Source organism: Prionailurus viverrinus, chromosome C1, assembly GCF_022837055.1.
Source record: "Prionailurus viverrinus isolate Anna chromosome C1, UM_Priviv_1.0, whole genome shotgun sequence".
Lineage (NCBI taxonomy): Eukaryota > Metazoa > Chordata > Mammalia > Carnivora > Felidae > Prionailurus > Prionailurus viverrinus.
The window spans coordinates 50,298,114-50,311,811 of record NC_062568.1 but is presented as its reverse complement, the minus strand read 5'-3'; the positions used below and the strand labels follow the sequence as shown (position 1 = coordinate 50,311,811).

The window sequence follows — 13,698 nt, the reverse complement described above, 5'->3', positions numbered from 1 at the left end:
TGTGACTCTTTGTTAAACTGAATCCTTTTTGAATTATTTGCCTTCACACCTTTGAAGTTTGATTTGTATTGAAGCCTTGCTGTCACATTCGATATTATTTTTTAAATATTGAAAAAAAATGTCATAGAACAATGTACTTCCCTGTGCTTTATTTCTAACCCATTTTGGACATTTTCTAAAAGTTTTATTCTAAGAACTCAAAATTAATGAAGAATTATCAGGATAACATAAACACACTGTTTTGGGGGGCAGAATATATAGCTCAGTTTAGGTAAGTTGTAGTTTAGGTCTATCTGAACAGTCACCTCAGTTTTTACTTACAGTGAAAATTTGGGACATAGAAGTGCTAACACTGAGAGTTGGTTATTTCCTAAAACTTAATGTGTATTTGCTCACATATGTGGATAACCTCTGAGCCCTCTTTCTTGTCACAACTGTCAGCTGCACTGTAAATAGTCCACTTGGCATTCCAGAATTTGCACAGCTCAGAACACTTGAGGGTTAAAAATAGCTTGGAGAAATGCTTGAAGAGCAAATCTACCCAGAAGTTATCTCAACCACTTGATCAACTGCCTGAAATGGAATTTCCATCTTCTCCTCTTAATCCCCTTATATGCAGAGCACTAGAGAACACAGAGAGAATTAGTCACAAAACTTAATGTGGGCTGTTGTTGCAAGGCATCCAATCAAAAGGCCTTTTTGATCTCTCTTGTCTTCCAGTTAATCAAACAAACTAGTACTAATAGCTAATGAGCATTTGCCTTCTCCTCAAAAAACTAAAACCTTATTGTACTTAAAACTTTTATTTCCATTTCAATAAAAATACCAACAGATTAAATCCAACAATGATGTGAAGAATCTGCTTTTCAATTTAAGCAGAAATCAGGCTAGGGTAGGTAAGAGAAAGGGAAAGGAAGAGAAAGGGACATAAGAGCAAAGAACAAGGAACATCCGAGTGAAGTTGGAGAACATGAGAGAAAGAGAAGAGCAGGACATGGCAAGGCGCCCGCCTTTTACCTGATCGCTGGGCTCGAGTTTCTTCCCTTTGAGATACCATTCCACTGGGATATCCTCATAAGAGAGCTCACAGTCAAAGGTGGCTGTTTCCCCTGCGGTCACTGTGACATCCTTCAGAGGTCTCAGAAGACCAATTACTCGTGCTTGGCGAGAAGAAGGAAACAGCTCAGGATCACTCATTTTGTAATTCCAAAAGCATAAATACACTTAGTTATTCATCTCCATGGTTGCTTTCTTCAAGAAGGAAAGAGCCGTGGGACTGGCCACTATTTTAATTCGCATGTGAACGTGGCCCCTCAGTGCTGAGAAGGGGAGAGCTGGTGGCCGGACAGTGGGTATTTGTAGGGGCCCTTTCGTTCTGATATCCAAGGTCAGCAAGAAATCTGCGCTGCATCTGTCTCTCTGCCAGGCATCAAGTTCCTCTTGCTACATGTGGTATGTGACTTCCAAAATAACTAAGACTGTGATTGGGAGAGGACGAGGGGCCCTCAATCACATAGCCTGTCCATATCCATCAAACACTTTGCACCTTCCAAAAATGTTAGCCCAAGCACCCTGCCTCCCTTCTTCAGTCTGAGATGCCCACACAGCCAAGTTTTTCTGTAGTGCTGCAGTTGTAACAGCCATGGGGGTATGTGGTCTTCAAGAGTTCTGAGTTAGATTCTTATTGCATGCATTGCAACTTTGAATGGAAGGATTACACAGTAAGAGAATCTGACTCGCTTATTTTTATTTTGTTCCAATGGCCAGCAAGGTCAATGAAATGTCCAAAACTTTGGAAATGGAACCATGTGTGTGTTAGGATGTCAAGAAAGCCAGTGTCTGTACCTTAACAATGTTTTCTAATTAATTAAATAATTCCAATTAATTGCATGCACATTCATTTTCTGCAAAAGTACATCCTTCCTTTTCAGCAGAAACACCTATTACTTACGTTTCACTCGGAGATGGGCGCTAGATTTAGCATTGGCAGCTTGGAAATCCACCCCGCCTGTCTGGTCCAGACGGCAGTTGTGCAAAATAAGGAAGTGCACTTTGCCTTCTTCCTTGATCTCACAATCCTGTGTCAAAAGAGAAAAAAGGTCTCACAGGAAATAAGCTTTGGTATTTTTTCTGAGACTATCAGAGCTTAAGGAATGTTACAAATAACTAGTGACAAGACTTGATGTAATTTGAGCTCTTTTTCATGAAAAAAAGCTTACAGGAAATATCAAGAAAGTGAACTTTCTTTTATCTGTAGAATTCTGAACCAACTAGCAGCATCACAGAATATCTACAGCCTATACCACTACGCTGGATCAAAAAGAATGCACGATTTGTGTGGATCTGTAGATCCTAATCTCTCTCTTTAGGTCTGATAGAGAACCTGATAGCATGTTTTAAATGCCCTGCATGCATTCTGACTTGTTGCCTGTCCTTTTTTATTTCACACAGCTCCTCTAGGTGTTGACAAGTTCAGAAATAGCCTTACAGGTGTTTGGAGTAGTGCCTCTCCCTTGAGTTTCCAGTTGGCATGGATGTCCTCTTCAGAGATTTCAGTTTCAAAGCGGGCCGTCTCAGTCTCCATCACCTCTACGCTGTGCAGGGGTCGCACCATTTTGATCTCCCGATCTAGAAAAGTGAAGGGTCAGCATGCGTCATTAGCCTCGGGCAGAAATAACCCCAATCAGCTTCAAGAGTCAAACTCATGGAAATTCCTTACCTTCAATGTTGAGCTTTCCTGAGGTCTTATCTGTCCCACAGTCACAGGTATACTGTCCAATATCTGATTTCAAGGCTTTCTTTAGGATTAATATGCGCTTCTTGCCATCTGCCTTGATAATAGCATTTTTAGATGGTTTTATTTCTTTGCCATCCTTAAACCATGTCACTGGTGCATCTGCTTTGCTGATTTCACACTGTAGAACCACTTCATCTTTCTCTACGGCAGTGTAGTCTTGAAGCTTTCCGGTAAAGTACGGATCTCCCTCTGCAAGTAAAGTATAAGTGAAAACATTCCATTAACCACTGAAGAAATGCGGTCCCTTGGAAAGTTTAAGAAGCAGCTCACAGTTCTGGGCATAGTTTAAAACTGTACCCAGCTTCTGCTTATTTGACATGCTTATGTTTAGAAGTTCTCTAAAGGTTAGAAAGGGAATCAATGCATGTGATCTGTCAAGATCTAATCCATCTATATTTTAAAGTATATTATTAATAGTGGTTTGAAAGATACTACGAAATTTAGCTTCAAATATGATTATGTGTTCCTTCATTGTAAATTTCTAATTCCTTAGCAAATCTATTACCTCTAGTTTACCTTTAAGCTTTCGGATTCATGTTATCAGTTTTTCTTATTAATCAATAGTTCACCTTTAATAGTTTCTGCATGTTAGACCTCATATGTAATCTGCTTGATATTAAGGGGCCAAGAAAAACCATGATTTTTTTTAATGTTAGTGCTGTGTTTCCTCTCTTATTAGAAGTTGGAAGATACCCTTCTGAAATAATTTTGATGAAGTAAGGAGATGGGAAGTACTTCTATTCCTATTTTAAAGATGATAGGGCTCAATAATTAGCAGTTTTATTTCTGATTTCAATTGGTTATTTCATGAGCCCAAATCTATATTACTTGAAAGTCCTCATATTTTTAGGTAAAAATATTTTAGAAAGAGGCTTGATAATGTTTGTGATAGTTTCTTAAGGACAGCACTGCTTTCATGCAATATAACACTCAGAAGACTGTTTTATATGATAGATACTCCACAAATTTCTGTTGAATTTAATGTAATAAAGTTAAATAGAAAACACCTACCAAGCACAGTGAGTTTAGCTTCTGAACTTAGCCCCATAGCTTCGACTTTAATTTGCGAGGTATCGTCAATAGAGAGGTCTCTGAATGTGATGGAATGAGTTTTCCCTTCATCGTCCATCCAGACGGATCTGCTGGTATGCAGGCGCTGGTCATTTTTGAACCACTTAACTCGGATGTTATCGTGGGACAGGTGCACAGTGAACACAGCAGTTTCCCTCTCTTTGGCTGTTACATCCTTGAGTGGGGTGAGGAATTTGAGTCGGATTCCTATCAAGAAAAAAAAAACTCATTAATTCCAGCCCTTAATGAGGAACTATAAAAATAAAAGCTAAATAAATAAATAAATAAATAAATAAGGTCTATTTAATAAAAGAATATTTACCTTCAATGATCAGTTTGCCACTTGTGTGTTTATCTTCGGCTTCAAACATGTATTTTGCTTCATCTTCAAAAGCAGCTGACTTGATCACCAATGAATGTCTGGTGCCATCCTTTATAAGCTCAAATTTGTCATCACCTGTGATTTCCTGGGTTCCTTTCAGCCAACGGAATGTTTTGGGCTCCCTGGATACTTCACACTCAAACTTAGCCTCATCTTTCTCAAAGACTTTAACGTCACTGAGAGGGGTGATGAAGATGAGTGGCAGTTCTGCAAGAAGAGGGTGATGTGGATGAAGCCAGTTTAGGTTTCCATTCATGACCCCTGATCAAGTCAGGGTCTCGAAGTCTTGCAAAGAAAATAACAAAAGGGCGGAGCCTACCTTTCACTTTCAGATTGGCTGCAGATTTAGCATTGGCAGCCTGGAAAGACACCTCCCCTGTCATATCCAGTTGGCAGTTATAAAGGACCAGAATATGCTTCTTCCCATCTTCAATGATTTCACAGTCCTGTTCGGAGTGAAAGGCAAAAGGAAGGAGCAAGAAGAACATCATTTTCGTAACTGGTTATCCTTACCAATCATCAAGACATTGTAAACCAGAAGTATATCTTTTTTTTCACCCCAAACCACCAAGCACGCCCTGCGTGTGTGGTCAGATAATCTTGACTTACAGGGGAAGCAGTTAAAGGCTCTCCTTTCAACTTCCACTGGCCATGAACATCTGGTTCCGAAAGTTCAATTTCAAAGCGAGCTGTTTCACCAACAAACAATTCCACTCCATACAGAGGTTTTTCCACTTTTATTAGTCGAGCTGAAATTCCACAGAAATTTGTTAGGATGACTGAACAAATAAACTTCATGTTCAGATAGCATGAGTTTAAAATTTTTGAGCGACTCACCCTCAACAGTAACATTGGCTTTTGTCTGGTCGGTGCCACAGTCACACATATATTCGCCTTTATCTTTAAGTTCTGCTTTTTTGATTTTTAAGATGCGGCGCAGGCCATCCGTCTTGATAGAGTGTTTCGGTGAAGCTACAATCTCTTCGCCATCTTTGAACCATTTCACTGGTACGTCTTTGCTCACCTCACACTTGAGAATAATCTCATCCTTCTCAACTCCAGTTTTGTCGTGTAATTTCACGGTGAAGTAGGGATCGGCCTCTGCGAAAGTGGTTCAGCAGATTGTCAGAAGCATGTGAGAATTCGAGTTTATGAGAATTACAAATTGCAAAATATGTAAGGACCGCCCACTCTCACTGTCCCCAAAGCAGCTATCTAGTTATCATTGGTCATATTTACCTAAGACCTTCAGGTTTGCAGTGGAGCTCAGGTCCTTCACTTGAGCTTTTATGGGATATATCGTCCAGAGTCACCTCTCTCATTTCCAGCTTGTGGGTCTTGCCCTCAGATGAGATGAGTACAGTCCTGCTTGTGTGGAGTTTGGCATCATTTTTGAACCAGACAACATGCATCTTTTCATGTGAAAGTTCACAAACAAAAGTTGCTGTTTCGCCTTCTTTCACCGTTTGGTCTTCAAGAGGCGATATGAATTTCAACCTTATACCTGCAGTGGAAGCGTGGAGAATGTGCTTAGACATACAATTTACCTTCAGAAATATTCCACTCTAATCTGCCAAAGTCAAAAGGAACCATTTCACATAGCATTTATTTATTCGTCCTTTCAAATGGAGTCATCCTTCATTAAAATAAAAATTGAGGGGCTTTTTTTGGTGGCAATTTGACAGTAAAGTTGTGGTGCCACTTGGCACTTATTGTTATTAGAACTTGGTATTTGCAGCATAAACCTTGACAGTTGGCTTTTCTTTTTGTGATGCAAGTACCTGACTTAAGCTTTGATTGCCAAGCATCTACCTCAGAGATGGCTATCCTGAAAAACACCTTGCCAGCCACAGGGCTGGATAAGGAGCTAGACTGGGTCCCTCCCCAGCACGCCCCACAGCCTCCTCTGTTTTTGGGACCTTGGTTGATTTTGATAACTGACCAAACAGCCAGTTTGGGCTGCATGTTTTTTCTCTTCCCTCACTTAAAAAAAATTTTTTTAATGTTTATTCATTTTTTGAGAGAGAGGGAGAGAGAGAGCACAAGTGAGAGGGACAGAGAAAGAGAAGGAGACACAGAATCTGAAGCAGGCTCCAGGCTCTGAGCTGTCAGCACAGAGCCCCATGCGGGGCTCGAAACCACAGACTGTGAGATCATGACCTGAGCCAAAGTCAGACGCTTAACCAATTGAGCCACGCAGGTGCTCCTTTTTTCCCTCACTTTAAATTCCTGCTCTTATGTTTTAAATTTACCAATAGAGTGAGCCCATAAAACCACAGACCCTCAACCTCAATAAAAGTGGAACCCCCAGGTCCACTCCCTACCCCTCACTCCCTCTTCCAACACACACACACACACACACACACACACACACACACACACACACACACACACACACACACACACACACACACTTCTGGCACTGTGGCCCATTGTGCTATGTAATTTCCAGGTCCTGTGAGTAATAAACCTTGTCTCTTTTAATGTTTCCTGATGGGTACTGCTGAGTGCATCTTGCAATCATAACAAGAACCACAAGGGGTGGTCCAGCCATAACACTAGTTGTTGACAGGCTGGGAACGGCACACACAGCATTCTATCTTTAAAGTCATATGTCTGTGTGTTTAAATGTGGGATAGTCTAGCCAGATCTCATCTCATCAGCTCTTACCTGTAACAAATAATCGTGCTGAGCTCTTCTTGCCCTCCACCTCAGCAGTATAGACCCCTTCGTCACTGAATTGAGAATCATTGATAACAAGAATGTGTTTCTTTCCATCAGCAATGATATCAAACTTGTCAGATGCCTTGATTATATCAGGTCCTTTAGACCATATAACATTCGCCTCTCGAGTGAGAACACATTCAAATCGAGCCTGTCGTTTTTCTGGAACAGTGACATCCTTCAGGGGCACAGCAAAGTCAAGTTCGATTTCTGAAAATCAAACATTAAGAATGAGGTTTTTTTCAGAATGCCCAGGGCTGTGTAATGAAGTTGAGCCCACGTCATGCACTCTATAAGGCCATACCTTTTACTGTCAGAATGGCAGTTGTAAACGCATTAAGTGCCTGGTAAAGGACTTCCCCAGCTTGGTCCAGTTTGACTTTGTGCAAAGTTAAGAACCGTTTTCCACCTTCTGCTTTGATTTCACAGGTCTGAAAAACAATGGTCTTAGTTAGCATTTGGATGAGATAATTTCCCTCAAGGAGAAATGTTTCAGATACAGATGTCTAAAGATATCATAAAAATTACTAATAAAAGTAAATAAGGGACACCTGGGTAGTTCAGTCAGTTAAGCAGCCACCTCTTGATTGCAGCTCAGGTCAAGATCTCACGGTTTGTGAGTTTGAGCCCCACATCGGTCTTTGCACTGACAGTGTGGAGCCTGCGTGGGATTCTCTCTCTTTCCCTCGCCCTCTACCCCTCCCCCCTTCATGTCTTCTCTCAAAATAAATAAGCAAACTTAAAAAATAAGGAAAAAATCTTGACATAAAATATTAAAAAATTGCCTGAGCTGTCCACAAATAGTGCATCAAAGTTCTCCCCCACCACCTTTGAGACTTTAGAACCCTGAAATAACTCCATCATTATTGAACCAAATCTGAATGTTAAATCTGAATATACAATGTGGACATTTTATGTGACTGACAATTTAAAACCAGAAATGACTCACAGGTGAGGGCCGCAGAAGTTCTCCCTTCAGTTTCCATTGTCCAGGAATGTCTGCCTCTGAGATTTCTGCATCAAAGCTTGCACTTTCTTTCTCGTAAATGGTAACATCCTCTATTGGTTTAAGCAATTCAACTTCACGCTCTGTATTGGTCAGGGATGAAAAATCATAATGCTTTCAACAATCTGACAATGCTTTGGTTTCTTTCTTCTTTTCCCTTTTTACGTATTTATTTATTTATTTATTTATTTATTTATTTATTTATTTATGTGTTGTTTTGCCTTATTTACACACAAAACTTATCTTTTAGAATAAAAGTAAAGAGTGTTATACCTCCAAGTGTCAGCTTTGCAGGGTATCTCTTCCCTTCAATTTCCACTGCATATTCATCAATGTCTTCTGGTGTAGCATTCTTGACTTTGAGGAATAGCTTATTTCCTTCTTTTACTACCTCAGTCTTATCATTTGGTTCCAAGGGGATTTCATCATATCCCTTGAACCACTTAATGTTTGGAGTATCCTTTGCTATTACACAGGCAAAAACGGCTGTCCCCTTGGGTTTCACATGCTGATCTCGGATAGGTTTCACCAGCCAGTCTCTAATGACTTCTGCATGAAAATGAGGTCAGAAAAACACTCATATAATATAAATAACTTGCTTAGTAAATTTTAGAAATAGAAAAAAAAAACATTCTCAAAATTGGAAATAATTAATTTGTTATGATGTGTTGCTATTCCCCCTCTTAGGTAAGGTACAAGGTTTGGAAATAAAGTTCTCTCTTCCATTTTGTTAACATAATGAGCAGTACTAATAAGTATAATAAGCAGAACAAAATTTCCTGGCAAAGTACTAACCTACTACTTTGACACAGGATGAACATTCCAGGTTGTTGGCATTTTCCACAGTAACTGTGTATGTTCCAGCATCATGGTCATCTGCATCATTGATGGTCAGGGCTCTCATCAAGCCAATGATGCCGGGCACAATTTTGCCAGGTTTCTCCACCACAATCTTCCCATCCTTCCTCCAGACCACATCACGCTCTTTGTTTAACTCACAGCTCAAGTACAGTGGCTGTCCTTTTACCACCGTGACCTCCTCTTCAAGTGTCTTTACAAAACGCACGGGAAGTTCTGTGGAGAATTTCAGTATTAAAAATCTGCAAAGACTTTCCAATTATATACAATATTTTCAATGATATTAAAAAAAACAACTCTTTTTGGTGTTGTCCAAAGTTACAATAAAAATGGCTACTGAGGTTTGTTGTATTAAAATGTAATAGGGACCATATTTAGAAGACTGGAAATTACCTTCTACAACAAGCTTAGCCGTGGAGGTCTTCTCCTTATTTCCCAAACGTAACACACAGGTGTATTCGCCGGCATCAGAAAGCTGGACATCCATAATATGCAGCTTTCTGTCTTTACCATCTGCGATGAATCTGTGCTTTGGGCTCTCACGGATATTGCTACCATCTTTCATCCAGCTTGTAATTGCAGTGGAGGGGGAGACTAAACACTCAAAGATTGCAGAAGACCCAACTGACTCTGCTTCAGTCAAGACGATGTCTTTGATTTCTTTCACGAACTTCAGTGGCACAGCCTTTAGCTGGTACGTGAATGGGGCTTCATCAGGAGGTTTCTCCCCACCACTTCCTGGTCTTAACTTTTTCCTTTCAACTTCTATTGGTGAAGGAGTCTTTTTGGCTACACCTGATTCAAAATAAAGTTAAAAGTTGATTTGGCATTTTCATTAGGGTCAGAAGGGCATACCTAGCTGTCCGCTGGGTAATACCACTGGTAGAGCAACTTGAAGACAAGAACAGAAAACTAAAGACTAAGCAACTGAAAGGTCAATTGAATTTATACTGCCTTCTTTCAGATAGGAAAATGAGATGGTATAAGGAAGCCATGAATAATAAATGCTCTTCGTTTTCTCAAGTTTTAAACCAAATATAAAATGTCCCAATTAATGTCTAATTATTTTATCTGTCATGTATAAATATCAAGCATATGAAGAATGAACCTAAGAATGTATGGGGTTCATTATGCTAAAATATAATTGGTTTTATATAATACCCACTTGAATAATATTAGAGTTATAGTACTTGAACTATCAGAAGACATTTATTTTAGCAGAATCAATTGGGAATAATGAAAATTGTTATAAATTATAAAACTTTTTTCCTCTTTTTTTTCTGTAGTTTTTTTTCTTTTGGCATTTAATTTTTTTAAAATATAATTTATTGCCAAATTGGCTTATATACAACACCCAGTGCTCATCCCAACAAGTGCCCTCCTCAATGCCCATCACCCATTTTCCCTCTCCCCCACCCGCCCCCAGACCCCAATGTTTATAGCAGCACTTTTTTTCCCTCTTGAATGTAAAGTTTCCCAGAGTGAAAGGTTACAATTGAGGTGCAGGGAAATGACTCGTACCTTTGATGGGACCTTTCGGCTTGGCAGCTTCCTCTTTAGGTGCTTTGGCTTCTGAGATACAAAGAAAATTCAGCATTTAAACAATTTTCAGATCTATTTTATGTGTCATAGAAACCATGCGGGGTGAATCATGTTCTTTATTATAAATATTAATGCATGAAGAGAAATTGACTTTATTTATATGACCTCGATGGACAATACTTTGCTACTTCCAAGAAGGCATATTTTGATCAGTATCATTCTGGTCAATGATGTGACCAAGCCAAATTACCAACATATTTAGGATTTAAAAATCGCTTTCAGCAAGTGATTTTATTCTTCTCCCATTTCTGGGAGAAGGCTTACTATTGCCTTATGAGGAAGTTTTACTCTTGCGTAGCTATGCAAAGTATTTGATATGATTATGTATGTGTTGGGTAAGTGAATCGAGGAAAGAAGTTTTTGTCAACAAGGAATCAATGTAGGCAAAAGGGAAATGGTCCGGAAATGACCAAAAGCCTATTTTTTTAATGTTTATTATTTTCGAGAGAGACAGAGAGCAAGCACGGGAGGGGCAGAGAGAGAGACACACAGAATCGGAAGTAGGCTCCAGATACTGAGCTGTGAGCACAGAGCCCCATGGGGGGCTTAAACTCACAGACTGTGAGATCATGACCTGAGCTGAAGTCAGCTGCTTAACCAAGTCACCCAGGCACCCCAAGTCTATTTTTTGTTTTTGTTTTTTTAACTGGGCAGACAAATCCAGTAAAGACTGAGGAAAGAGGAGGGTCTATGTGTTACACACATACGGATTGCTTTGAAGAGTTCCTTTAATCAGACAATGAACTAAGGCAGAAGTAAGACAGTTCCTCTATTTAGAGTTCAATGAAATTATTAATGTGGCAAAATATAAACTATAGAACCAACTCTCTAGTTTCAGCCCCTGGGAGTGTGAGAAAAGCTTCATTTTTATGCACATTTAATTAGCTCACTGGCAGTTAGGATCCTTTCCTGAGCTAATGAAAGGTATCACATTGCAATTATAAAAATTTAACAGAATAATGCCTAAATCATAAATATCAGTGACAAATATATTAACATAAATAAATATTAAAGTTAAACTACAACCCAAAGAATACAGTATATTGTCTCATGTCATTAAACATAATGAAAAATTTATTGTGCTTTACTATATGCCAGGTGGCACTGTACTATTTTACATATATTTAGTCCTTACAATGATCCTATGAGGCAGATATAATTATGAATCTGATTTTACAGACTAGGAAATTTAAAATTTAAACAGGTTAAATAACTAGCCAAGGATCAAATAGGACACATATTTATCAATGATCAATACATATCAAATCATTTTTGGTTTTGAGATTATCATCAAGTGACAAACTACTAATAGCTTATGTACAATTTATAAGTAACTTAAGTTTGTACCTGAGATAGTTAATGCCACAGAGTTAGTACATCTAAGAAAATTACTATTGACCTAAAGTCTTATATAGATTTAAAGGCTGAACTACATTGTCTTGTTTTGGTCTCTCCTTTTTTGTTGTGGTAAAATACACCAACATAAAGTTTACCATTTTAACCACTGTAACAGGTATACAATTCAGTTGCATTAAGTATATTCACAGTGTTGTGCAATCATCAACACTATCCATTTCCTGAACTTTCTCATTATCTTAATATGCAGTTTTTTTAAAGAAGGAGAAATGTTTCCTACAGGTCATGTGGGGGAAATTTGAATATCCACAGGCTACCTAGATGTATGTCCTTAGAGAGTCTGTCTGTCTCCTTTGTTTTCATCAGCCTTGAACATATTCATTTCTTAATTTTAAAAGCATATAAAGCAATGATGCTTTGAAGGAATGTATATTTCAATCAAAACACAGTATGTACCCATGGGTGACAGATTAGTTTGGTAAAGGACATAAGATGATAAAAATTTAATCAAGAATTTATACACATCCCTGCTCCCCCACCTTGATGATGCCTACATTTCAACAAGAGGGCTTGAATTTTAATGAAGTATGAATACTTTTATTAAGCCATTAAAACAAACAAGCAAAAAGAAAACTATAGAACAAATACCTGCTTTCTTCCCAACTACTGGTACGGTCACTGGGGCAGCAATGGGAGTTGGTGCGGGCTCCACAGGAGGCGGTTTGATTATTTTCACTTCTGTAGAGAGATGTCCATTGCATTAATGTATCCATTTGTCTCTTCCTAAAATCTCATTTAGTGGCCTATTTGCCTTTTCTGATATAATTTTAAAATTTTTAAATCACTAGTTTTTCAGAGAATAATATGTTCTAACTATAACATAATCTTTATATAGTATAATATATTCAATATATTCTAATATACTTGAGTATATTGAATAAAATAAATAATGTCTAAAGATATATTGGGACATTGGAAATCTTTTGATGCATGTGGACATTTACTCCCTTTTTTAATTAACTACATATTTGCTTAAAAAAAAAGAAAAGAAAAGAAAATCGCAGGTCCAAAATGGTGTCATTTGACCAAGTTCTCAAAATGGAACTTTATACTTGGTCTAATTGCAGTTTCAACCTCCCTCCAGAAATGTGGCCTTCACTGGTAAGTGAGGAAATTTTTCCTCCCATCAGCGCCAAAGAGTGGGCCACCTAGGTCCTCTCTAACCCCCAAAGAAAGAAAGACATAATATCCATGATAAAAAAAACCCTGCTTTTTCCCCCCTGGCAGACAATCTCCTTGGGAACAATCCTTTTTTGAGCTCATAACTGTTTGCCTCCACCCTCTGCATATAAAAACCTCCCATTTTGTACAACTCAGGTGCCTCTATTTGCTAGACCGGGTGTTGCCCCATTCATGAATCATGTAGCCAATTAGATCTTCACATTTGCTTGGTTGAATTTTGTTATTTGACATGTTATTTGTAATGAAGCCTGAAGGAATATGTTGTTGGCACTGAGGATAAGTTTGCTTACCTGGTTCAGGCTTTGGTTTTGGTTCAGGTCCAGGGAGAGGTATTGCTGGCTTAATTTCAGGCACTAAAATAATTCACAATAGTAAGCAGGTTATCGCAGTATTCTGGAAGTTTTTCACAAATTCAGACCAAAATTGGACAGACTTAATAGATCTTGGGATATACTAGAATTTATACACATACAGTCACTAAATCAAGTATTTGATCTAAGTTTATTTTGCATTTGAAACAAAATATTTGGAAAATAATAGTAGAGCATCTGATTGGTTCTAATGTTGTTATTCATCAAATTACCCATTTCTTTCCTAGCGCTTAAAACTTATTTATTTGATAAATGGGTGGTCATTAGCCAAGTTCACATAAAAGTGAAA

At 38.5% G+C, this 13,698-nt stretch overlaps 1 protein-coding gene across 1 annotated transcript in view; it reads right to left on the bottom strand.

Annotated features, from left to right (window-relative positions):
- Positions 1–13,698, bottom strand: part of TTN (titin) — a 274,200-nt gene that overhangs the window by 101,573 nt on the left and 158,929 nt on the right. Inside the window, 20 exon segments of the mRNA XM_047870979.1 lie at positions 1,018–1,160; positions 1,952–2,078; positions 2,489–2,628; positions 2,720–2,986; positions 3,809–4,075; positions 4,191–4,457; positions 4,570–4,696; positions 4,860–4,999; positions 5,088–5,351; positions 5,490–5,542; positions 5,544–5,754; positions 6,921–7,184; positions 7,279–7,405; positions 7,924–8,063; positions 8,254–8,529; positions 8,776–9,054; positions 9,232–9,633; positions 10,360–10,410; positions 12,445–12,534; positions 13,329–13,391. Of these exon segments, the coding sequence (XP_047726935.1) occupies positions 1,018–1,160; positions 1,952–2,078; positions 2,489–2,628; positions 2,720–2,986; positions 3,809–4,075; positions 4,191–4,457; positions 4,570–4,696; positions 4,860–4,999; positions 5,088–5,351; positions 5,490–5,542; positions 5,544–5,754; positions 6,921–7,184; positions 7,279–7,405; positions 7,924–8,063; positions 8,254–8,529; positions 8,776–9,054; positions 9,232–9,633; positions 10,360–10,410; positions 12,445–12,534; positions 13,329–13,391 (3,698 nt within the window).